At 44.4% G+C, this 24,706-nt stretch overlaps 1 protein-coding gene across 1 annotated transcript in view; it reads left to right on the top strand.

Moving 5' to 3' along the window:
- The window catches only part of LOC137347931 (G protein-activated inward rectifier potassium channel 1-like), a 72,083-nt gene extending 47,991 nt beyond the window's left edge, over positions 1-24,092 (top strand). Inside the window, exon 3 of the mRNA XM_068012985.1 lies at positions 23,488-24,092. Coding sequence (XP_067869086.1) covers positions 23,488-24,092 — 605 coding nt within the window. The remainder of the gene's footprint in view (positions 1-23,487) is intronic.
- Positions 24,093-24,706: the final 614 nt, after the last annotated feature.

The raw sequence follows: 24,706 nt of genomic DNA, 5'->3' as shown, positions 1-24,706 counted from the left end.
ACTAGTTACAACCTCAAAAAACTCTAATAAATTTGTCAAACAGGATTTGCCTTTAGTAAAGCCATGCTGATTGGTCTAATCATGCTATGCTTTTCCAAGTGCATTGTTAAGACTTTTTTAATAATAGTTTCCAGCATCTTCCCAACGACTGATAGGCTAACTGGCTTGTAGTTCCCTGTTTTCTCTCTACCTCCTTTCTTGAAAAGTGGTGTAACTTTTGCCAACTTCCAATCTGACTGGACCTTTCCTGAATCTAAGGAATTCTGGAAAATCATAGCCAGCGCATCTTTGCAGCTATCTCTTTTAGAACCCTGGGGTGTAGGCCATCAGGTTCTGGGGACTTGTTCGATTTTAGTCCCTCAAGTTTCTCCAATGCTTTTTCTCGGCTGATATCAATATCCTTAATTTCCTCACTCTTTTTAGCCCCTAGGTTACTGCCTGTTTCTGGGCTGGAACTTGTGTCTTCTACTGTGAAGACATACTCAAAATATTTGTTCAATGCCTCTGCCATTTCCTCATTCTCCATGATGATTTCTCCTGTCTCTGACTATAAGTGACCAATATTTACTTTAGCTACTCTCTTTTTTATGTACTTATAAAAGCTCTTACAATCTGTTTTTATATTGCTGGCTAGTTTACTCTCATTCAATTTTTTCCCTTTCTATCAACTTTGTGGCAGCCCTTTGCTGGTTTCTAAAACATTCCCAATCCTCAGACTTGCTACTATTTTTGCAACATTGTAAGCCTCTTCTTTTAGTTTAATTCTCTCATAAACTTCCTAAATGAACCACAGATGGATCTTACTTGAAGTTTTTGTTTTTGAGTGGAATATACTTTTGTTGAACCCTTTGAATTGTTTCTTTAAATGTTTCCCACTGTTCATTTACCACCATATATCTTCCAGTCTATTTAGCCAATTAACCTTAGCCAGTTCTCCCCTCATACCTTCGTAATTGGCTTTGTTTACAATTCTTGTTTGTGTATCAAGGGCTTTTCAGATAGAGTGGTATTAAATTTGAGCAGTTCCTGGTAACCAATGAAAATATGACATATAGAGGGGCCCAGGCATAAGGTTCTCAATATATACATCAAATATTAGTCCTCCAGAAGCAAGGCAGACTGGCAATGCACTTATGCACCTGCACTTATGACTTCCTCTAAACCAAAATCTAGGGGGTGCATGAAGATAAAACAGGTTAAGCCATTCTCCAGCTTTCCTTTCCTAACTCAAAGTACATCACCTTTCTGTTGCAGCCCCAGCAGAGATAATGGGTGCAATCTTACTGCCTTAGTTTTTCATCAAGGGACCATTTTTGGGTCACTACCCTGATGGTTTATCTTACTGGAGGTGACCAATTAACAGGCTGTCTCCAGGACCCCCATGCAATTAAGGACGGTGGGCAGGCTGCGCAGGCGGGACGGGCAATGGAAGTGTCTGAGGCGCTAGGCGGCACTGCTATGTAGGAGACAGATGGAGGTGCCAGGTAGAATAAACTGTGGCCACAGCTGCCAGACTATCATTATGGAGGGACTCCCCCTCCACAAGACGGCCTCTGGCATTTGTGGCCCCGGGGTGGATGGGAGGAATTTGAGTGCGCCTCGCCATCCCTGGCTTACCACTGGGAAGTTGCCTCCAGCCATCTGATGGGCCTCAGTGGGGGGACCCAATCTGCCACTGGGAATTTGCCCCTAAGTGGGCACAATTGCTTATAACTAGCTACCCGGCGCTGCTGGGCAGGCGGCTGATGCTGGTATCACCCCACCTCTGGCAAGATCGCTTGGAGGTGGGAATGCGAAGGGTAGAAGACCTGGCGCTCATATTTCAAAAATCCCTGCCCTCCTGCCTCCAAAAACCACCTCTGCGAGTTTGATAAGATTCTACCCGATGTGTCCACTGCATGTGGGAATGCTCAGTGATACGGCATGTCAGGTTAGAAATTTTGGGCTGGATTTTACGTTGGGCGGAGGGGAGCTGGCCACCGATGTAAAAGTCGGTGGGGAACCCACTTCCGCCTAGCCTGGGGATCCGTCCCGCATTTTACGGGTCCCCAGGCTTTAATTGTTCCGAGGCGGGACTTCCACCTGTTGAGTGAGGAAGTCCTGCCTCATTGAGTTGCTGGCCAATCATCAGGCCGGCAGCTCTTAGTCCCAGCAGCGCCACTGGGAGTGGTGACCACTGCTGGGACTGCAGCCCAGCCGAGGACATGGAGCCAGGAGTGCAGATAAATTTGGTTTGCCTCGCCGGGGGTAATCGGTCGGGCCCCAGCGAGGCAAGGGTGGTCGTTTGGGGGAAAGGGGGGTGTCTTCGGTCCTGTGGGTGGTTGGAGAAGCAGGGAGGCCCTCAATCAGGCACCATGTGCCTGTTTGTCAGGGCCCATCCCTGGGGCGCTGAGAGGCTGCCAGCTTTCACCAGGCCTCAACTTGCCATGGGTAAAATCCCCGTGGAGGTGGCGAAGGCCCTTAAGTGGCCGTTAATTGGCAACTTAAGAGCCTTGACTGGCCTGGGGCAGGCGGCCCGTTTTTCGCCCACCGCCTTTCGTAAAGTTGGGCGGAGGCTGGAACGGGTTGGGAAGGCCTCCCGTAGCCTCCCACCCCATTTTACACCACCCGCCACCCCCCACCACCACCATCCGGCTTGCTGGGGTGGCGTAAAATTCCGTCCGTTGAGTGTTGTCTACCTCTGGGCATGTTTTTTTTTTTTTGTGCTTTCCAAATCCTCTTGTAGTGATTCGACTCTCATCACTCATCATATTTGCTGTAAAGTTGGATTGCTACATCCTGCTCCTGATCATTTCAAAGCCCTTTCACGTTCTATAGAGCAATCTGACATGGAGATTCTAGAGCATTGCCCAATAGCTAATAGTGATGCAAGTAAAATTGGGAGTGCAAGGCACTTACAATGCTGCATGTCACATCTACTGCACATCTCTTTCTGTAATTCATTGTACTTCCAAGTTCTAAGTTCCAAATCAGGATATATTTTACAAAGATTGTCCTTCTTTCAGGTCCTACATCACATGACTGCTTTAAACAGCACCAGCAGCAGAACTAGAATATGACAATGCAACACGGAGAAAATAATTAGAAAGAAAATCCAATCCACCTGTGTGTATGTTAGAAACACTAACAGATATTGCTCTGGGAATTTAAGAGGGTAATTCAATCCTGCAATTTAGTAGTTGGGCGTGTGGCCCCAAAAATTAGTTTTTATTGTTTGTAGCGCTGTCTGAAGCCCTCAAATGGATTTTAAACCCTTAGAGCAGATTCCATGATCCTGTGTTTAGTTGAAGGAAGAGTTGCGTTCTATTATTAAAAAAAAAATAAGATTCTGTGAACATTTTTTACTCTCAATAATTTTATATATGGACACACTAACTTATATTTTTAAGACTATTGAAATGAAAGGGGTAGTTCTACAATCTGACACCCTACTAGGGAATAGTGGTCACACAGAGTACATCTGGAGAAATTGTGGTCATGCAACATAATTTCCAATCTGTGAAATTAAAACAAATGCAAGGAAAATCATGGGTGGCAGCTTGTGATTTCGTGAGATGTACTCCCTGGGAGCATCTTTCCTTTAAAGTGAATGACATTGTTTTACATATTCAGGAGAATAGTGAAGTACATAATTCATTGTTTTATACTGTATACAGTTAATTTAATGGTTTCCCTTAAATAAACCTGTCTGCCTCAAAGCCTGAGCCTCAACCTGCTAAGAGTGTATATTCAATCCACTTTTTAGAAAAGAGAGACGTAATGAACCATTTTTGGGTCCCGACCCTGATGATTTATCTTACTGGAGGTGACCAATTAACAGGCTGCCTCCAGGACCCCCATCCAATTAAGGACGATGGGTAGGCTGCGCAAGCGGGACGGGCAATGGAAGTGCCTGAGGCTCTAGGTGGCACTGCTATGTAGGAGGGAGATGGACGTGCCAGGTTGAATAAACTGTGGCCACAGTTGCCAGGCTATTGTTATGGAGGGGCTCCCCCTCCACAGGATGACCTCTGACATTTGTGGCCCCAAGGTGTGTGGAGGGGTGGAATTGGAGGGCGCGTCGCTAAGTCTGGCTTACTGCCGGGAAGCTGCCTCCAGCCATCTGATGGGCTTCGGCCACTGAGAATTTGCCCCTAAATTCCAGTAACCAGTTTACAGAGTCAAGTTTCACTCTTATGATCCCTGGGTCTTGATATCATTTACCTAGATTTGGGCAGGTAATTGCCTTAACTTTAACCCCTTTTAAATTTCTTCTGTGGTTCAGGCTATGGGAGAGCAACATCCATGCACCAATTCCCTGCATTTGCACTGCTAAAACTGTTTCCCTTATGATGAAACGTGACTCTACAATTCTGCAGTGCAAACATAAGGGCTGAACACACTGATGCCATCTCCCATTCCATGGGAGGAAAGAACAAGGAAATAGGGTTGGATTCTCTCAATGCATGCATATGGCTGTGCGCATTGAGTGAGGAGTACAGTATTTTACAGGCCTTTTGGATATGGTGTTTTATTATTCATTTACGCAATAGTTTGGAATGGATTCTAAGCATGTCCTACAAGTTTTTATTCCAAAGATTTACATTTATGTGGATTTATCTGCAGTCATTTTATTTGTTTCACCCTGACACCTTGCACTTGATATTATTCATACCCAAACATGTCATGCGCGAAATGTAGCATCATTGGGAGGAAAAAGCTGACTTTGGACCTGTAGTTCCCAAAGTTGTCCACCACTGAGGTTTTCTACATGTCATGTCTGAGTCTGTTGCAGACTATTTGCTAGAGATTGATTGCTATGATTAGTTAACAACTCCATGATTGTTGTATCATGCGACTACCAATCATAACTACTTGCATTTATATAGTGCCTTTAACGTAGTAAAAAGTCCCAAGTTGCATCACAAGAGTGTTACCAAAAAAATTTGAAACCAAGCCAAATAAAGAGACAATAGGATAGATGACCAAAAGTTTGCTCAAAGAGGTAGGTTTTAAGAAGTGCTTTAAAGAAGGAGAGATGGGTAGCGAGGTGGAGAAGTTTAGGGAGCGAATACTAGAGCTTAGGGCCTAGACAGCTCCAATGGTGGAGCGATGAAAATCAGGGATGTGCAAGAAGCCAGAATCGGAAGAGTGCAGAGACTTTGGATGGTTGTAGGGCTGGAGAAGGTTACAGAGATTGGGAGGGACAAAGCCAAGGAGGGATTTGAAAACAAATACAATTTTAAAAATGCTGGACTCCCAGGAGCCAATGTAGATCAGCAAGCATAAGGGTAGAATGATAGAAAGTGAACTATATGGACCTTTTTTTTGTCTAGCAATTCCTAAGTTTAGCACTACATGACCTTCAGCCTCTGCTGCTCAGATTTGGTCCAGATTTGAAACTGTGACATTAGTGGTACATCGTAGAATCCTAAGCAATGACATTCAGGCACTGTTTTTTTTTTTAACCTGCCAGGGTCGGCAGATGTCAGTGCATTTGGGAGGTTAAAAGAGCAAAATTGCCAGCGTGTGGGAAAGCCGACAGGAACCCGTCGACTTCTGCATTTAACTCAAGTGCGTTTGTTAGTGTGTGGGAAATCCTCATGTGACAGTTGGGTCTAATATTAATATATGCCTAAAGGCAATCACGTGCATTTTTAACCCTGGTTCTGGCTTTAACTGCCAGCGCACAAGTTTCCTGGTCTTTCCTAGAACTCACCAAGTTGAACGAGGCAAGAGGACAGCAGTGATTGATGGGGCGGAGAAATTGACAGGCAAGAAAGTCTTTAAGTCCAGAGATATGACAGATGCTTCTTTTCCTAATTGAAAGGCTTTTGATCACAGGATTTGTTGTGAGAGTGTGTTTTCATTGCTTTGGAGGGGGCACAGAGCTCCAACTTGCAGGAGGTGATACCTCCAGCTCAGGGTACACAGGCAGAGGATTAGCTTTCTGGACATGACTGAGCACAAGTGCCTCAGAAGACTCAGACTTTCATGTCAGTTCATTGAAAATGTTTGCATCCTCCTGGAAGAGGATATCCCGCCAAGTGGACCAGGTGGGCAACCATTGCCAGTGATAGTCAAGGTCACCACAGCCCTGAATTTCTTCCCTCCGGCTCCTTCCAAGGATCTGCTGGTGACATCTGCAGAATCTCACAATCTTCTGTGCACAAGTACATCTCCCAGGTGACGAATGCCATGTTTGCCATCCCACCACTTACACCTCTTCTCTACTGATGAGGCCACTCAGAAAGAGAAGGCCCTCCTATTTCCTATTCTGGCTAGCTTGCCACATGTGGCAATCAAGGCACCCTCAGATCATCAACAGTATTCATCAATCAAAAGGGCTTCCACTCCATTAATGTTTAGCTGGTATGTAACCACTGAATGATCATCCTACATGTGTGTGCAGCATACCCAGGAAGTGGCCATGATGCCTTGATTCTGTGCCACTCCAGACCCCCACATACACACTTCCAACCATAGTCAGCGGATGGCTCCTTGCAGACAAGGGCTACTCTCTAAGGAAGTAGTTGATTACACTTGTGAGGAGCCCTATCACTGACACCCAAGGTACAACCAAAGCCACATGAGCACAAGTGTTGTCATTGAGCCAGCGATCAGGAGGCTGAAGATGCAATTCATGTGTCTGGACAGATCTGGGGGTGCCCTTCAGTATGCACCAGCAAGGGTGTCCAGAATGATATTGATGTGCTGTGCTTTTGACAACATAGCGCAGTAGAAAGGACTGGAGTTCCAGGAGGAGGTAGGTGATGATTGCTCTGCATCTTCCGAGGAGGAGGAAGAGGATGCCTGATGTGGCCATGGTCCCTGCAGTTGCTCACATAGCTGCCAGGGATGCCTGGGAAAAACTCATTCAGGCACGCTTCAGCTAACCTGTGGCAGTCAAGCCATCTGATTACCAATGCCGAACCCACTGTGCCCCAGCACAAAGTATTCACACAGTCAACAATCCATCCCTCGCACTAACTTTTTCATAACATTTTCTTCAAGGCTGAAGGCCTCTTGGCAAGCAACAATGGGGATGTTTGGACAATGGACCTTTAAAATACAGTTTATGGTGCAGCCGTTCAAGAAGGCAGCTCACCATCACCTTCTCAAGGGCAATTAGGGATGGGCAATAAATGCTGGCGTTGCCAGCGACACCTATGTCACATGAAAGAATAAAATAAAATTGAACATAAAATAGACAATTTAACAGTGTTAAACACTTAAGTGATTACCCTGTGCAACTACAAATTTTTACACTTCCTTTTCCTATTACTTCTATAGGGTGCTACCCCTGTGGCTTCAGCAGAGCTAGAGTCGAGCTGCTTGTTCCCCTGCTGTTGATTGCTCAGATGCTCATGGATTTTGGAGTCCATGAGGACCCTGCCAAAGATTGCCCCACTTGCACCTGTGCAGGGACAGACTCAGTCATTGGGACAGGAGGCTGCATTTGGGGCTCTGATTGAGGGGGGTAAGGGGGGGAAACGGAAGTGCTTTGAGCAGAGTCCCCATTCCACTCTCTCCATCTTCCTCCTTATGCCTACTCATACTTTTCTGCTAGCCAAGTGCTAGAGAGGACTTGGCTGCACTTCAGTGAGGTGGTGAACGGCCAAAGCAAGACTTTCCTCTATCCTATTTAAGCTGGCAGACAGAGTGTGTAGGCCACTGGTGAGGGGCGAGCATGCACTCTTTTGCCTGCCGCATCTGATGCTCCATTCAGGTAGCCACTCTTTCCATCGAAGTAGACATCATTGTGTAAGAGGTTCCGTTCCCATACCCCCTTACGATAGCTCTTGGGCTTTAGGAATTAAAAGATCAAAATTGCACATGACACAGGGTTTGGCTTAACCATGAATTGTTTTATTGAATCCAATAATATCCCGACACAGAAACCTCTATGGTTAGTTGAGACAGAAATAAAACAAAACTGTCCTCAGTAAAAAACCTCCTGCAGTGACTTAAAATTGACACTCCAATTCCCAGCTGAACCCTTCAGTGATTTGACCACTGTTCGCATATACCCAAAACAAAGTCACTACGACTTGGCTCAAACTTACAAATTTCAGGCAAAAACACTATGTTTTTGTCCCAAAACCCTCAGACCAAGATCACTATGATTTGGCTGAACCACAAATATGGGCAAAACACTACGCTTTGTCCCAAACCCTCAGATCAATATCACTGCGAATTGGCTGAACCAATTACAGCCAAAAGCACTACCCTTTGTCCCAATACCCTCAGACCAAGATCACTACTATTTGGCTGAAATACTTACAATCCCCAACACAGCTGGTCGGTCTGGCATTAATTGTAGGTCCTGAGTCAAGATGACCTGTCTTGACCCTTCTTCCTGACTGCAGCCCAGTCACTCCGAAGTGGCTGCTTTTTATAATAAAATAACTCAGGACTTCTAAGACATATGTTCTATTGTTCATTCTGTGCTGTGTCCAGCAGGTAAACATCCTTTAGTTTACGAAGAATGTGATTAATTCATACTGGGTGCAACAGTACAGTTCTTGCGTGGCAGAATTAACTCAAACAAGTCTTCAGACATCTGATCAGTGCCAACAATACAGTTCTTCAGATGTCTGAAGATTTGTTTGAGTTATTTCAACCATGGATGAGTGCCTAGAGTACAGTTCTTCCGTGACAGAAATAACTCAAACAAAATCTTCATACTCTCATGTTGTTTAAACAAATTCTCCTGCTGTTTTGAGACAGTAACAGCACCTGGCTCCAAAGTTGATATCTCACCCCTCTCCTTGAGTTGTTATATTGGCCAGATTCCAGTACTATTGTCTATGATGGTGGCCTTATTATCATATCGAAGGCGTGTCCCTTGCACCATTGTGCAGGGTAATCAGTCTCTTGATTGCATTAGCCGATGGCAGGTGATGGCTTTTCCTTTGGTATCAATGTTTGAATTCCTTTTGATGAGCCACTATCTTTTTACTAAACATCCAAATTAACCCTTTTCTGCCCAGCCTGTGCTGCTGGCCACAGTTTGGCTTTTTGTAATGTAATCCAAACATGAGGTCAAAGCATGTCTGTGGGTCTGGATTTTATAGTCCATAACTTTTCCCAGTTGGAGAGGATTCCGATCCTACAATCACAAAGGCATCATGGCGCTCATGGTGGAGACAGACTCCTCTTATCTCTCTCAAATCATGCACAGTTACTCTGGAAATGCTGATGGAACCTCACACATTGTCTGCTACTGCTGCTTCAGAATAATCCTCTTTGTCGATGACCCCTGAGGCTCAGCATCTGCATCCAGATGAGCAGAGTTTTAGGGTCCTCCACCCTCCGAAGGGGATTCTCTGCTGCTGTCCCTGACTCCCGACACCTGCTGCTACTCACTTGTGATGTGTGGATCACCATGTGACAACCCAACTCCCTGACTTGGAGGCCTCAGCCCTGGTGGAGGGGGCACATGAGTCATGTGATGGTGCTTCCTCAGGGTGCGTGACCTCCTTTGAGGACTCTTTGTCCTCCTCTGGCACCAGCTCCTGAGGGACGCTTGAAGGACCTGTGGGAGATGAAAGACATGAATTAGAACTGACAAGATGAGAGAGTTCTCAGTTCTCATTGTGCAGTTCATCATTTTTCATTGTCTGCTAACATCAAGTCAACATGAGTGTGTAAATGGTCTCTTTTGTACTTGAATGTGTAGCCCAGGCTTACGACTCTTATTTTATATAAATGGCAATGATAGTGACATCACATACAGTGATTTTGTCTGTGTTGATTGAGTGCTTTGTGCCACGTGGCTGTGTGATATCTAATTCTGTCACAAGGTAGGTCTCCATTGCCAATAACCATTCATGCTGAGACTCTGCTTATCTCCAGTGCATCCTCCTCTGCAGCAGTCAGGGTCACGATAACTGATGGGGCACTCCTGGTTCTCTGCCTCTTGCTGATATTCTGCATGCTCTTCTTCTGCAAGGAGAGAAGCAAGAGAGTTATGAGTATGAAAAATGGAATGTGTTGAGAGGATGGGAGTACACATTTAGGGAGGGTCACTATGAGGGATAGATGTGATATGACAAGATTAGGATGAGTGTCAATGTTGGCTGGTCAGGTGGCGATGTGAGGAGGTGCTTTGAAAGAGAGGGATGGGTGCACCTGCAAGGTGTGTTGGTCTGAGGAGTGCTGTGCAGGAGAGGTTGGGGAAGTCAGAGTGAGGGGGTTGACACTTGAACTTGGCATGCCACTCACCCTTCCTGCCCTAATGAGGTCATTGAACCTCTTGTGGCACTGTACAAGCATTAGACTTCTGCTACTCACCTCCTCTGCCACTTCCAATCACGCGTGCTTGGCTTCTTCCTCCCATCTGCTGGGAACAGGATATCTTGGCGGCCCCTACAGCCATATCATGATGTCCAGTGATGCATGTGTGAACTGTGGAGCAACCTTCCCCTTGTTGAGACTCAGTCACTCGAGTAGCTGTCTCTCTCTTCACTGTGGTAGAATTCTTACTCTGTAAATCCTTGTAAATACTGAAACTTCAGCAGTCAGGTGTGGGTTGTGACCACACCTTCCTACTCTAAATGATCAGGAAACCCAGAAGCGGGATGCTAATGCTGTTGCTCAGTTTAAAAAGCCACTGAAAAACTTGCTGCTCAAACTTCCAGGTTCCCAACATACTGTCAGCCTCCCATACTTGCAAGCTGGTCAAATTGTTAAGATTCACCCCAGTATTTCACTACAGTCTTGCAAAGGGTAAGAAGGATCTGATGCGAATGCAGTTTCTCAGAATTTATGTAGTGTATTACTGCCCAAATTTAGTGTGTAACTGCAGTTATAAAATAATCATTCTGATGCTTGAGGTGAGATTTTCATTTTTGTCCATTTCTGCCAGATTGGTGTAAATGTCGTTTCTCATGCTCCAAAAGTTAGTTGTGGGAGCTTTTATTTTGAAATATGGAGAAAATAGTGCTACATGGTTTGTGCTCCAGCACTGAATAAACTTTAGCTCTAGGTTTGTAATGAAGTTGAACATGAAGATCTCAAGTCAAATGGTGTTTTAACTAAATTTCAGACACTTGACTGATGTATTATTTTTGAATACAATAGCGATTTGAATTCTCAATGATTTACAGAGCACTGAACTAAAATCTTATATTTCGTAAGAAATACAAGGAAACTCGCCTCACAATTATGACTGTTGAAATAGCAGAAATGTTTATTGCAAAGGGACGCATTAAGCTCTTGTACACTAATACCACACAGCATAACGTCTAGTCTATCGAGTGGTATTATGTAACAGAGTACAATTAACAAAACCCGATGTTATATAAAGATGTTTAAGCTTTACAGTCTAGAAAGAAGGTATTTAACTGTATAAACCATGAAATGAATGTATGAAGTCAAGCCAGTATTTCAAAGTACACCAGGAAATCAAGACCAGAGGACGTAAATGGAAATTCATGACATGTATATTTGGAACAGATATCGGGAAAGACTTCTGTACTCAATGACTGATAAATGTTGGAATAATCTACCAAGTAATTTAATAAAGACAAAAATGATTGGGTAATTCAGAATACAATTAGATCCTGTGATTGGAGATGTAATGCCCTAGAGGGATTAGCTTTGGTGGGCTAAATGGCCTCTTATCCCTGACATATGTTATTATGAACTTATAATGAGCTACTAACTGCATAAAGCATAAGCGATAAAGTTGGTTGAATCAAACATAAGATACAGATGGAGTGCTATAAAATAATTTAATAAATGATGAATTGTGCTTATGGAAATAAGGTGTGTTGCTGGGGAATACAACATCTTTCACAGAGTAGAGTCATAGAGTCATTTACGGCATAGAAGGAGGCCATTCAGCCCATCCAGTCCATGCTAGCATTCCTTGGAGTAATCCAGTCATTTCAATCCCCATAGCCCTGCAAGTTTATTTCCTTCACGTGTCCATCCAATTTCCTTTTGAAATCATTGATTGTCTCTGCTTCCATCAACCTCGTGATCAATAAGTTCCAGGTCATTACCACTCGCTGCGTTAAAAAGTTCTTCAACTTCATTTGGACTCCAGTTTTAGCATGTTAGGCCGAATGAAACAATGGGAAGAGGCCTAACAAAGTAATTAAATGTTAGTATCAGAATTGGACCCCATACTGCCTCAGTGTGATATTTTCACTTTAATTTTCCACAACAAACATCTTTATAGCTTTTCTAAGTGAGAGGCAATTTTGCACGTAGTGGTATTAAATTGTCAATAGATTTAAGCTGGAGACTTGTGCTGGTCTCCAATTCAACTGGATTGAGGGTAACCAAACTAATTTCATTGAAGACACAGGAAGATTTACATCCCAACAGACTGGACAGGATTTGAATGCAGTCTTCCACCACTCTTTGTTCTTTTAATTTTATACAAGCAGATTGTGCTGGAAAGAAAACGATGTGTTAATGATGCATTCCATTATAAATGTGCAAGTCTTCCAGGAAATTCAGGGGATTAAGAAATACCAGCTCCCAGAAGTTGTTGGTTGATTTATGCTGTTCCGCTGTTTGCTTCACACAAACTGCATCTTGCCCATAGCCTCCGCATTATCTTTAAGAACTTGCTGCATTTGCACACTACTTGTTCATTAAACTCACTGCAGAAAGTTAGGGCTGGATCTTAACAGTGTATGCACCTTTTTAACGTGCTAATACAATACCAATCAACCTTTCTGGTCTAGAAAGGGAACAACTTAAAAGGTTCAATCTCATTCTTTTATGTAGTCAAATGTTAGATTTTAAAAATACCAAATTATAAATATTAAATTTTTTCCCCCTTATTTTTTCCTTTGTCTCATTTTTTCTCTCTCTCTTAATCTTTCTCTTTCTGTACCTGATTTGACTCCAATGCATTCCCCTTCTTCATTCTTTCTCTATTTCTTTCTCAATCCTTAAATCTTTTGGTTAAGGAGACAGACTGTTGGTCCCACTGTTGTTCATCAAGGTCCCAGATGCCCTGTTGCCCTTGACTTCCACTAAGTTATAGCACAAACATTTTATGAGCTGAAGGATGCGGCGAAAAGTTTAACTAATGGTACATACTGTGAGATGCCCGGCTCCAGCAAGATCTGGCCATTATATTTTTTGTGGGAAGCTATATTTGTCTGTAAAAAGTTCCAAGCTTAAGTGATGGTCAACACTGAGAGTCTTTTGCTCTGCAGTTGGAAGGATCATTCAAAATCTCCTTTTCCAACACATTCAGCGTTATTGTGCTGCTAACTTATAGCATTGTCTGCTGATTGGTAGCCATACCTTCAGCTGCCAAGGCCCTAAGCTCTGGAACTCCCTCATTAAACCTCTCCACTTCTTTACCTTTTGTTATATAAGTTATATATTGTTATACTATCGGTAAAGTGTTGGGACCTAATTAGCTAGGAACTAGTTGTTATGTGCAAGTGTTCCAGTGGGGGGGCCACATTCACAGATGCACTGGGGAGTCATGTCATATGTAACACAAGAACCAGTTGAGTCAGGTCTATAGCCAGAGCATGGTGCTGAAATAAACAAGACTGACTCCAGCCTTTTCCAAGTTTTAAAGTGTGATTCTTTCCAACATCTGGGAACCAGAAAACAACATAAAGACGAAACACCTTTCTTTCCTTCTTTAGGATGCTCCTTAAAACCTACCTCTTTGACCAAGCTTTTGGTCAGCTGCCCTAATATCTTTACACAGCTTGGTGTCAAATGTTGTTTGACACTCCTTTGAAGTGGCTTGAGATGTTTTACTACTGTAAAGGTGCTATATAAGTACAGGTTGTTGTTGTTAATCAGTGTGTTATATTTTGATCGGTACAAACTAGTCTAATCAGTGCATTGTAGACTGATCAGTTCATTGTGTTCTTATCAGTGAAAGTGGATGAAATAAACTTATCTATACATTTCCTCCTGGTTATCAACACCCAATTTCATAAAGTGCAAACTTCAAACAACAAAAATCGGATCAATTCTATCCCTCACTATTTTGGTTTTCTTTCATTTTGTAACTGGCCCTTCTCGCTCATTCTTCCATTGAAACCAATAGTTCCCCACATGACAGCATTGAAATGCCTGCTTGAATGATTCTACAGTTTGTGAATTCAGTGCCCTGTTCACATGCAGAACAATTGCAGGTATTGATCAACCTTTGAAAGTAATTTTAACATTTGGAGACAGTGTAAACAACGCCAATCAGCTGCCTGTTATACATCACTGCTGATTTTTATTTTCATTGTGTGAATAAGTGCTTCCTGTCATCAGTCTTGAAACTGCCTTTTACCAGTTTGTACTTGTATCTCTTTGTTCTGCATTCGTCATTTAACTTAAAAGTAACACAGATTTACTGGGTGGAATTTTATCAGCATAATGGAGATGGGCTGGGAGGCGGGGTGGGGGTGTGGGGTGTGGTGGGAGGGTGCAAAATGGCAATGGTTAGTGTTGGGAGGGAAGCCTGACGTGTTTACGTCGCTAGGGGATATTCCCAGAGGTGGCTGGGCTGTCAGGTGGAGGAGGTGCTTGAAGCTGGCAGGAAGGTAATTAAGCCTGTTGAACAGGCAGTGAATGGTGATTTTACTAGCTATTTACAATTTTGCGAGGGGCGCACGAAAACAATGATGCTTTGGCGCCTTGCCAGCTATAAAGAGGCGGAAGCTCAGCAAAAGGTCAGTTTTGGCTGCATTGGCAACCATTGCGAGAGGTAGCTTGGCATTGTGATAATGAGTAAACAGCGGCTGTAGCAATCTAGAGGTTAGCCAAACTTGGCAAGCACAACGGAGGCATTCTGAGTGAGTGTCATCTCTGATTTGCCACTTGTATGTACAGAGTAAGGAGGGTCTGGGAGGCCTTAAGAAGTGCAGCAATTTGCAATGGGGCTCATTCACTCAGGCTTTGAGACCTCCAGTGAGGAGGAGCATCAGAGAGGGAGAGAGGTGCAGCCACCTGGCATGGGACTGCAGCACCTAGAGGGGTCACGTGGCTGGAAGGGGGCATGAATGAGGAGGGTGCAGAGGGCCACGCAATCTGCCTCTTTTGCGTAGATGATGCTGCCTACCAGAGAGGGTTTACTGTCAGAGGCTCTGCCTCCTGATAATGTTTGAGCAGCAGTGTCACTGAAGACTGCACCTCTTCAAGGAGGCAATCACTGAGCTGTGCGTCATGATGGAGGAGGACCTGAGTCCAAAGGGAAGTGGTGGGCACCCATTGTCTGTGGTGGTGAAGGTCACGGTGGCAGTGAATTTCTACGTTTCTGGATTATTCCAGGGATGATCTGGAGATATCTGTGGGATCTCCCAGTTTGCAGGTCATCGCTGCATCAAGATGGTCACCAATGCCATGTTCAAGAAGGCCGGCCAATACATGCAGTTTCGCAGTGATCAGACAGTCAGGCTGAGAGGGCTGTAGGATTCAGGGCCATCACTGGATTCCCCCAAATACGGGGTGTCATCACCTGCACACATGTGGCCATCAAGCCTCCCACAAACTGGGCAGCAGTCTTCATCAACAGGAAGGGCTACCACTTGCTCAATGTACAACTGGTCTGCGACCACTGTAAATGGATCCTTCAGGTCTGTGCAAGGTTTGGGTAAGCTGTCACAATGCTACATACTAAGGCAGTTCAACCTTTCCAGGCCCTCTGCGTGCCTTCAAGGATGGAGACTGGGTGACAAGGGCTACCCCTAAAGACATGGCTCCTTACGCCTGTGCGGAACCCCAGCACAGATGCAGAAGAGTGATACAACAGCTGCCACGGAACAACTCAAGTGACCATCAAGCAGGCCACAGGGCTTCTGAACATGTGGTTTAGATGCCTTGATAGATCTGGTGGAGCCCTTCAATATGCTGCAGCAAGGCTGTTGTGTATACTGGTGGTGTGCTGTGCTCTGCACAACCTGGCGCTAGAGAGGGGATAAGCTTTCAACAATGAGAACATCCTGGAGCACGATGCCTCCGCTGGGGATGAGGATTTGGAGGGGGATGGTGACCAGGCGGACTTTGATGAAGACCTCAAGGGACCACAGGCAAGATGTAATGAGATACATGCAAGGGAGACTCGTGACTCACGAATACAGACACATTTTTCATGAGTTTCCTTACATAGCCATGCAAGCAAATAAATTTTCTACACTCTATAGCCCTGTTGCCCTTTCCTTGAATGTCCTTACCACCTCACTGGACCCATCAGGCCATGGCATGGAAAATGCATCAACCTCATGGGGAGTGGTCCTTGCCATTACACCGTTTGCAAGGGCCATAGAACTGTTAATGGTCCAGTAAAGGATAAATGAGTAAAGAATTCTTTTTGTGGTGCAGCGTATCAGGTTTCATTAACAACAAACAGCAAGATGACATTGAACTACATAATACAACTCTGTGAAACCCGAGTGGAGCTAGATGGACTTTCTTGCGTGCTTGTGGGAGCTGCTACGTAGCACGCCCCCTGCACTGTCAGCTGAGGTGGAGGATGGCTGTTTACCTTTCTGCTCCATGGCTTTTGATGGCCCTGGCAGTTGTCCTCCAGTTGTTTGAGGCCTTGAGGTGCAGGAGCGCCTCTATCATTGCAGCTTCCTGAGCCATCCACGCCAGGAGCACCTTGAGAGGAGCACCCAGGTGCTTCAGGCAGCTGCTCCTCAACCCTATCAGGGCACATTTGTCCCTCCCTGCTCACCTGAGGAGTTTGAGCACCTGGCGATGACTCTAGGTGTATCTTTCCACTGCCCACCTCCCCCCGCCCCCCCCCATCTCGCCCAGCCATTGCTCCACAGAGCTCATAGAGGAGACAATGATATGTAGGTCTCCGTGCAACTCCAGAATCCACTGCATGGTTTGCTGTATGTGGCTGTCCATGAGGGGCACCACTCTCTGGATGGAGGATGCCATACGCATACACGTCAGAGATGGTTGCACTCATGGTCTGGATGGATTCCTTCATCGTTTGCAAATGGGTCTGCAAAGCCTCTGGAAGCTCCACCAGATGTTCACGCACCTCAAGCTGCAGCTCCAGCATCTGCCGACTTGTTGATGACTCCAGAAGCAAGTTATCAAGCTGAAGCTGGGCATTGCCATGCCCTCCCACAGTCCTCTGAGTGTGAGTGGCCACAACTGTCACTGCGTCTGTCAGCTGCTCGGCTGTGTATGTGGTGTGCTGAGCAGTTTGTGACCCCTTTGCTATTCGCACATGACTAGCCACTGACGTAAGAGTATCTGCGCTGGTGAAGGGTACGGGGGAAAGATGTGACGCTGCACCCTCTGAAGTCTCCTGCTCCTCCTCAGAGGTGGAAGTCTGTCCCATAGGCTCTGCAGCTGCCTGTTCTTGCACATTGACCTGAGAGAGAGAAGAATGATGAGAGGGCAACATGTCCTTCCAACTACCCATCATCTGGAGCTCTATGTGACCAGTGGTGCACACATGAGCACTATATTTTATGCTCGCCAGAGGGTCTCTTGTGCCCATCCATTAGGCCACTCACTCTTTCGGGGCTTCACACCCATCCCACCATTAGCGATAGCCTGCCCTGCCTCCAGGCCTCCCAGCCCCAATGCCTCTTCTTCCATTGGTGTGAGGATTGCCATATATGGGACACTGCCTCCAGTTCTTGCTTTTTTTTGAGCATTGTGAGCTGTCTTCTCCTTCAAGCATATAAATTAACATTGCCACTCACCCATCATAGACACGCACCATATTTATGTTGGTGGCAGCCTAGCTGTCCATCTTGGTGCCACAGGGATGCCTCCTGCATATGGCCATTTGATACAGGCAGTGCAGGGACCAACTCTGACTAACCGGTGTCCTCCACGGAGAGGGTCCCATGCATGTGGCAGCCAATGCTGCTGTCTGGACATTGCCACTGACTGGGTAGGCACCCCTTTCTCCAAATTCATACTCATTTTTAGATACATTTAAGGCTACAAGCTTAATGTTATACCAGAATGCATCAGGTCATTGATCTTGATTCAATACTGCAGCCATGTACATGGGACCACCCCATGGCTGCTCACCTCCTCTGCTATCACCATCCATGTCCTTTCCGTCTGGTGAGCCGGTCTCCTCCTACCACCCTGAGGGAAATTACTTCCCTCCGAGCCAATGCCACCTGGAGCAGCACCTCTAGGGAGGCATCAGAGAACCTGGGCACCACCCTCGCTCTGCCTTCTACCATTTTCCGACCACTCCAGTTGCTAGCAGTATCAGTTTCCTCCAGACCTGCTGCCTTTAGAAGATGCCTTGCCTTACCCGGTACTTCCACCCGCCCATGTCTCTTAACTGGCAGGCTCTCACGCCTACCATTCGTTAATTGGACAGCCCTGGCAATATCGCTGTGGCCGCGTCACCCGCTTTACATCCCGATGACAGGATTTCGTTGCTGCTGATAAAACAGTTTTTTTCCTGCTTATTATCTCATGTAGCTGTATAAGATCCTCTATTAGTCACCTTCTTTGAAGGCTGAAGTGCATGCAATTTTCTAGTCTTTCTTGATAACTCAGTCATTCGGTGCTCAGAATTAGGCCCGTGGGCTTGCATGGTGTCCATATTATGATCAGTGAGCAGCAAGTATGCTTCTTTTGGCGGCAATGATGGGAGGTGGTTATTGCTGACAGTTTTATCATTTGCATGCCGCAATTCTCACTGGACTGATTTCATCAATTACTGCCCATTCCTCTGGTGGCAATAGAGTGCTTCATCTCACAGTGGGTGTGAAAACTCTTACAATGAGTGAGGCAGCTGCTGACAGCAAATTGGCATTAAAGCAGGTTATGGAGAAAACTGCTGTGATAGAGCATTCCCCCAGTTCAGCAGAAGGAAGGAAGCAGTAGTAGGTGGCACTAAAGCGGATGCATATACACATAAAGTGAAACCCATAGGGAGGTCTTGGACAGGAAGAGAATTAAATGCATATTAGGGTTGTAAGGAAAGGTGGGAATTGCTGCTGCCTCAGGAGATCCAAGTTGAAAATGCATTGCAACAGCAATTTAGCAAGGAAGTTCTACAATAATGTCAGAGCATGTTGGAGCTGTCTAATTACTAGGATTTTAATTTGGATTTGGATGCTCCTGCTGTCATTAATTTTGATTGCAGTGTTAACATTGCACCAATTTTTATTGCAACCCTTCTGCCAAAATCTGGCAGATTGCAACGCAAGCATAATTTTCTTTCAGTTCAAAGCTGTAGTCTTGGATCTTTAAGAATAGATTTTTAAGAATCGGAAATTCATTATGGATAAGGCTTTTATTCTGCATGATTATTTTAACCCTTTCAGCAGCTGATGTCCAAAACAACTTTTCAAATGCTTCCCACATAACATATTTCATGTGTGCTTTCATCTCTCTTGTACTTCACCCAACTAAATATTGTCAAGATGCTTGACTCAAGACATCTTTAAGACAAGGCAAGGACTAAACCTTTATAAATCACTGGTTAGGCTTCAGCTGGAGAAGTGTGGCTTTAGGCAGCTATTAACGCCTTGGAGAGGACTAGACTGGTACCAGGGATGCAGGACATCAGTTATGCGGAGAGACCATAAAAGCTGGGATTGTGTTCTTCTAAGAACAAAGATGGTTAAGGGGAGATTTAGCAGAGGTGTTCAAAATTATGAGGGGTTTTGATGGAGTAGATCATGAGAAATTGTTTCCACTGGCAGGATGGTTGGTAAGTAGAGAAGACAGATTTATTTAAGACAATTGGCAAAGAACCATAGGGGGGATAAGGAGCATTTTCTTTATGCAATGAGTTGTTATGATCTGGAATGCACTACCTGAAAGGGTGTTGGAAGCAGATTCAATAATAACTTTCAATAAACAATTGGATGTATTCTTGAAAAGGAAAAACAATACAGGGCTGAGGGACAGTGCGGTGGAATGGGACTAATTGAAAAGGACTTTCAAAGAACCAGCACAGGTACCATGCACCAAAGCACCTTCTGTGCTGCATGATTCTACGATTCTATTTTCAAACAATTATTTTTTTTCCTCAAGCAATTTCCTGGCAGGTTAGATTGAATATTTTGAATGTTTAATAGTACTAGGAGAATAAGCGAAGGGTGCAGATCGATTTAATGACTGGAATTTTACCTCGTGGCAGAGACTCCGCCCACCGACGGGCCTGGAAGCCACATAGCGATTTTGAGTGGCTCAGGCCCTTAATTGGTAGAGGTTGGGCCTCGCGCCCCTTTGAGGCAACAAGTCCTGCCTCCAAGAGCTGCTGGCCAATCAGCGGGCCGGCAGATCCTCAGTCCCAGCAGTGCCACCGGGAGCGGTGACCACTACAGGGACAGCACCCAGCCAGGGCCGGCAAGGTGGAAGAGACCCCGGAGTAGAGGTAAATCTGTGGGACCTCACCAGGGACAATTGGCTGTGCCCCTGCGAAGGGGGTGGGGATCACTCAAGAGGTGTTCAAGCGGTGCAGCTTGTTTACTACAGACTAAGAACCTCTCTGGCTAGATTAAATAAGGTGGCAGAGTACCAAACCAACATGTAAGTAAAGGAATGATGAAAATACAATGAAATCTGAAATAAGTAACAGATCTCATTCACCTTAGAATAGAGATCCCAATGAAGGGTTATGCCTGAAATGTTACCCTGCCTTTTCACTTTCCAAATACAACAGATCTGCTGTTCATTTCCAGCATTTAATGTCTTTATTCCAGATTTCCAGCCGGCTTTCTTTTCGACCTTGTTCATTCTTGTACTGTTTGTTGTGTCTTTGTGATACTCCGTGTGTACTTTATGTACAACTGGAAAGCTTATAAATAGCTAATCTCTATGTCAAACGTTTTATGGAAAGAGTCTGCAGATTTCTGCTCATTGTGCATTTTTAAAGAGGTTTGAATCATATTATAATCACACTGGCATGACAATCTTCGCTAAAAACAGAAAATACGCAGCAACCCTCAGCATCTGGAAAGGCAAATGACAAGTTAACCTGTCAACAGAACTGAATATGATAATATTATGTACTTGAAATCATGTCTGAGACTTATCTATGTTCTGTGTAGCTGTACTCAAGAAGAAATTTCAATGTTTTTCAGCACTGCCTTTTTTAAGATGTTGCCCGCCCCCTTTGTCCACTTATTTATTTATTTTTGATCTTCAGAACCCCCACGAGAAAGAAAGTAAGAGCTGTTATATAAAATGCCTTTCATGATCGAACTACATTTCAAAGCACTTTACAGCTGATGAAATGCATTTGAACTGTAATCACTGTTGTATGTAGGAAATGCAGCAACCAATTTGAGCACAGGCAAGGTCACACAAACAGCAATGTGATAATCTAGGTTTTTTTGTGATGTTGGTTATGAGATAAATATTGACCAGGACACTGGGGAGAAATCCCCTGCTCCATTGGGAGGTAGTGCCATGGAATATTTTGCATCCATCTGAGAAGGTAGATGGGACCTTGCCAAATTTTGTTTGATAATGTTCCTGTGAAATGCCTTGGGATGTGTTACTATGTTAAGGGCACCATAGAAATGCAAATTGTTGTTGTTGTCTCATCTGCAAGGTGGTACCTCCAACAGTGCCACACTCCCGAAGTCCTGCAGTGGAATGCCAGTCTAGAGTTTTGAGCTCTAATCTCTGGAGTAGTTCTTGAACTCAGCCTTCAGACTCGGAGGCAAGAGTACAATTACTGAGCCATGGCTGATACCTGACATACTAATGATTTACTAATTAAACTCCAGCATATTTTCCAAGATGGAGATTGCTTCATAAGTAGGAGAATTTCACTTTGGCAGGTCTATCACTTGTCCCACATTGAGCAATTACTGGAATCAGTTGTATAATTAACGAAGGAATGGTTATGGGTTAATTTGACCTCTGATAATATCCCCTCCCTCTGAGAGTTACTTCCCTTTAATACTCTCACCCAGGTTGGGAGCTCACCACATGGGAAATGTGGGGCTGGATTTTAAGAGCACGCCGTCGCTCCCGGCACGAGCTCAACAAAAGGTGGCCCGCAACGTCAAACAGCCGCTTATTTAAATAGCGGGGGCGGCACCCCCACCCCACCAATCACATGGAGGGGGCTGACTGTCCAACGCCAGCAATGACGTCAACTGCCTGTGCGCAGGCATAGCGCCATTGTTAAAGGGCAGCCAGCCCTGCCAGTCAATTTGAAACTTTAAAGATACACCCCCCTCCCAAAATTTATCAAATAAAATTCTAACGCCCCTTTCCCACCTCCCAATAACAATTACATTAACTATTTTCCCTTCCCCCGCCCCCAAAACACTTACATTTTAAATCTGACCTTTACCCCACAAGACTGCACAAAGTTTAAAGTTCACCCCTTCCCACCATCCCCTATAGTCATTATGTTTATTCTACCCCATCCCCCTAACTGCTGCACTGGAAATCTTAACTCCTCCCCACCACTGTCATGCCAGCTTTCCACAGATGGGGAATTGAAGGCACAGGAATGCCGGCTGCTGCACTGAGGATCACGTCGGGGCCCTGACGATTGCAGATATGTTCATTTAAATGTATTCATTTCATTGATTTAAATATGTAGATGCAGGTCCTGTCGTCCAGCGGCGGGGAGGTCCACCATGGCGCCTCTCCACTGCTGGGAGGAACATGCTGGGCAATCCCGACATCAAGCTCCATGGCGGGCCTCTGCCGCAACCATCTTCCGCCCACCCCCGCCACGGAGCCCGACATCGTGGGCTCGGTAAAATCCAGCCCATGGAATTAGAGTCCAGTCCTATATTTGTGCCACAAGGGTAGAGCACCGATAAATGGTATTGACGCGCAAAGTTTCCTCTTGGTATTAATTTGAACAATAAAGTAAACGCGAGCTAACTGGTTAGTAGTCTACTTTTTTCTGCTCTTTCCCTGAACCTTTTAATATTTTTCTCCTTCAAGGATTTATTTAATTTCCTCTGAAATATTGTGATTGAAGTGGCTTCAGTAGTCAATTGTGGTAATGCATTCCATATTCTAATAACTATGTTGGAAAAGATTACTTCTAATCTCCCTTTTATGCTTCTGGTACTAATCGTCAGTTTATGCTCCATTATTACAGATTCACCAGAAGGTGGAAATCATCTTTTTGCTGTTTACTATCTCACACCCTTTCATAATTCTGACCATTCCTCTTGGGTTTGCTCAAACATTTGTGCTCCATTTGATTACAATCCATATTTTCAAGTCTCTCATCAGTTGTTATTTCCATAATTTGTAAAATATTTAACTTGAGCAGAATCATGGTTAAAGCCTGGTGTGTTGTGGCAAATTAAGATATGTGTTTATTAGGCGACAGCAGTACCTGATCATCTACTACGTATAAAGTATTAACTGTACTTTGGCACAAAAGATTTACTATAGGATTATCAGAAATCTGTTTTCATAATAGGAGCAATAATGAGGCACTTTCGGTCATTTATGTTCAACTAACATAACTTGATATTTATGTTTTTCAAATGCATTTTGTATTAGCATTTTCTCTTATAATTGAATAATGGCCTAATTTTGCAAACTCTATTTAGAAAACTTTAATTCTATTATTCTGTTTTGCAGGAATGACATGCCAAGCGAGGACCTCGTACACAGAAGATGAAGTTCTTTGGGGCCACAGGTTCCTTCCAGTCATGTCACTAGAAGAAGGCTTTTTCCGTGTAGATTATTCCCAATTCCACTCCACATTTGAGGTCCCCACTTCTCCTTATAGTGTAAAGGAACAAGATGAGAAGCTGTCGCTTACGTCACTCTGTGCCACTCCCTGTATCAGCAACAGCAAGAACAGAAAGGAAAGAATCTTCTCCTTGGACTGTGTCGATACGCTTGAGGAAAAGGGCAGCAAATTACCAGCCAAGCTTCAGAAAATGAGCACCTGCAAGGAAGACCTGCAGAAGAAAGTTCTGAGGATGACTGCAGATATAGGAGAAAAAACTTGCAGCACTGGGGACCTCCCTCTAAAACTGCAGAGGTTAAGCTCTAACCCCAGCAATTCTGGTGTTGAGGAAAGACTCCCACTGAAGGGTTTCAAAATCAATTCGGAATCCATCACTCAGTCAACGGGGGATCTACTACAAAGGGAATATGGCCTGCAGCCCACAGGGTCGCGAATGGAGGACAATTTGCCTGCCAAACTGAGGAAAATGAATTCTGATCGCTTCACTTAAAAGCAGACATTATCAACTACAGCATGTTTTTTTTTAAATATATAAAAATCAGAGACTTAAGACCTTAGTCAAGTGCATTGGGCTGTTTAGGGTATAAATTCTCAGTTTGCACAACTAGGTGACTACAATGTTTTAGTTACTAAGTTGAGGGGTAACTGTGAAGATACATGTTGAACATGCTTCATAGATGGAATACTAAGATAGCCCAATGTAAAAGTAAAGCAGAAAAGGCATCTCTTATATTTCTAGAAAAGCCCAGGCAAACTCCATTGAAGTAATTTGGCTTCAAATTAACTTTTAAAAGAGCTGAGTAAAGCCCCTTGCTGGAATTCTTTGTATGGCTCAGTTGATAAATTCACTGTCTGATATCTGTCTGAGTCATACAGACTAGGAAAGTCCCAGGTTCAATGTATGTTCTGTACTGTGTTAGTCATACCAATTGGGTAGCAATCAAAGCTTAAAATTGTCTTTAATGTACCTAAGCTAAGGAGGTGAAAAATCAACATGGGCTGACACTTCCAATTGTCAGACAGTGACTTCTAAGGGTGAATTTTAACACCCGAAAATGGATGGGTTGGGGTCGGGTCAGATGTTAAAAATTAAAAATGTGAAAC

Source organism: Heterodontus francisci, chromosome 33 (assembly GCF_036365525.1).
Source record: "Heterodontus francisci isolate sHetFra1 chromosome 33, sHetFra1.hap1, whole genome shotgun sequence".
NCBI classification, from domain to species: domain Eukaryota; kingdom Metazoa; phylum Chordata; class Chondrichthyes; order Heterodontiformes; family Heterodontidae; genus Heterodontus; species Heterodontus francisci.
The sequence above is the reverse complement of the archived record's forward strand: the minus strand, read 5'-3'. Positions and strand labels throughout refer to the sequence as shown.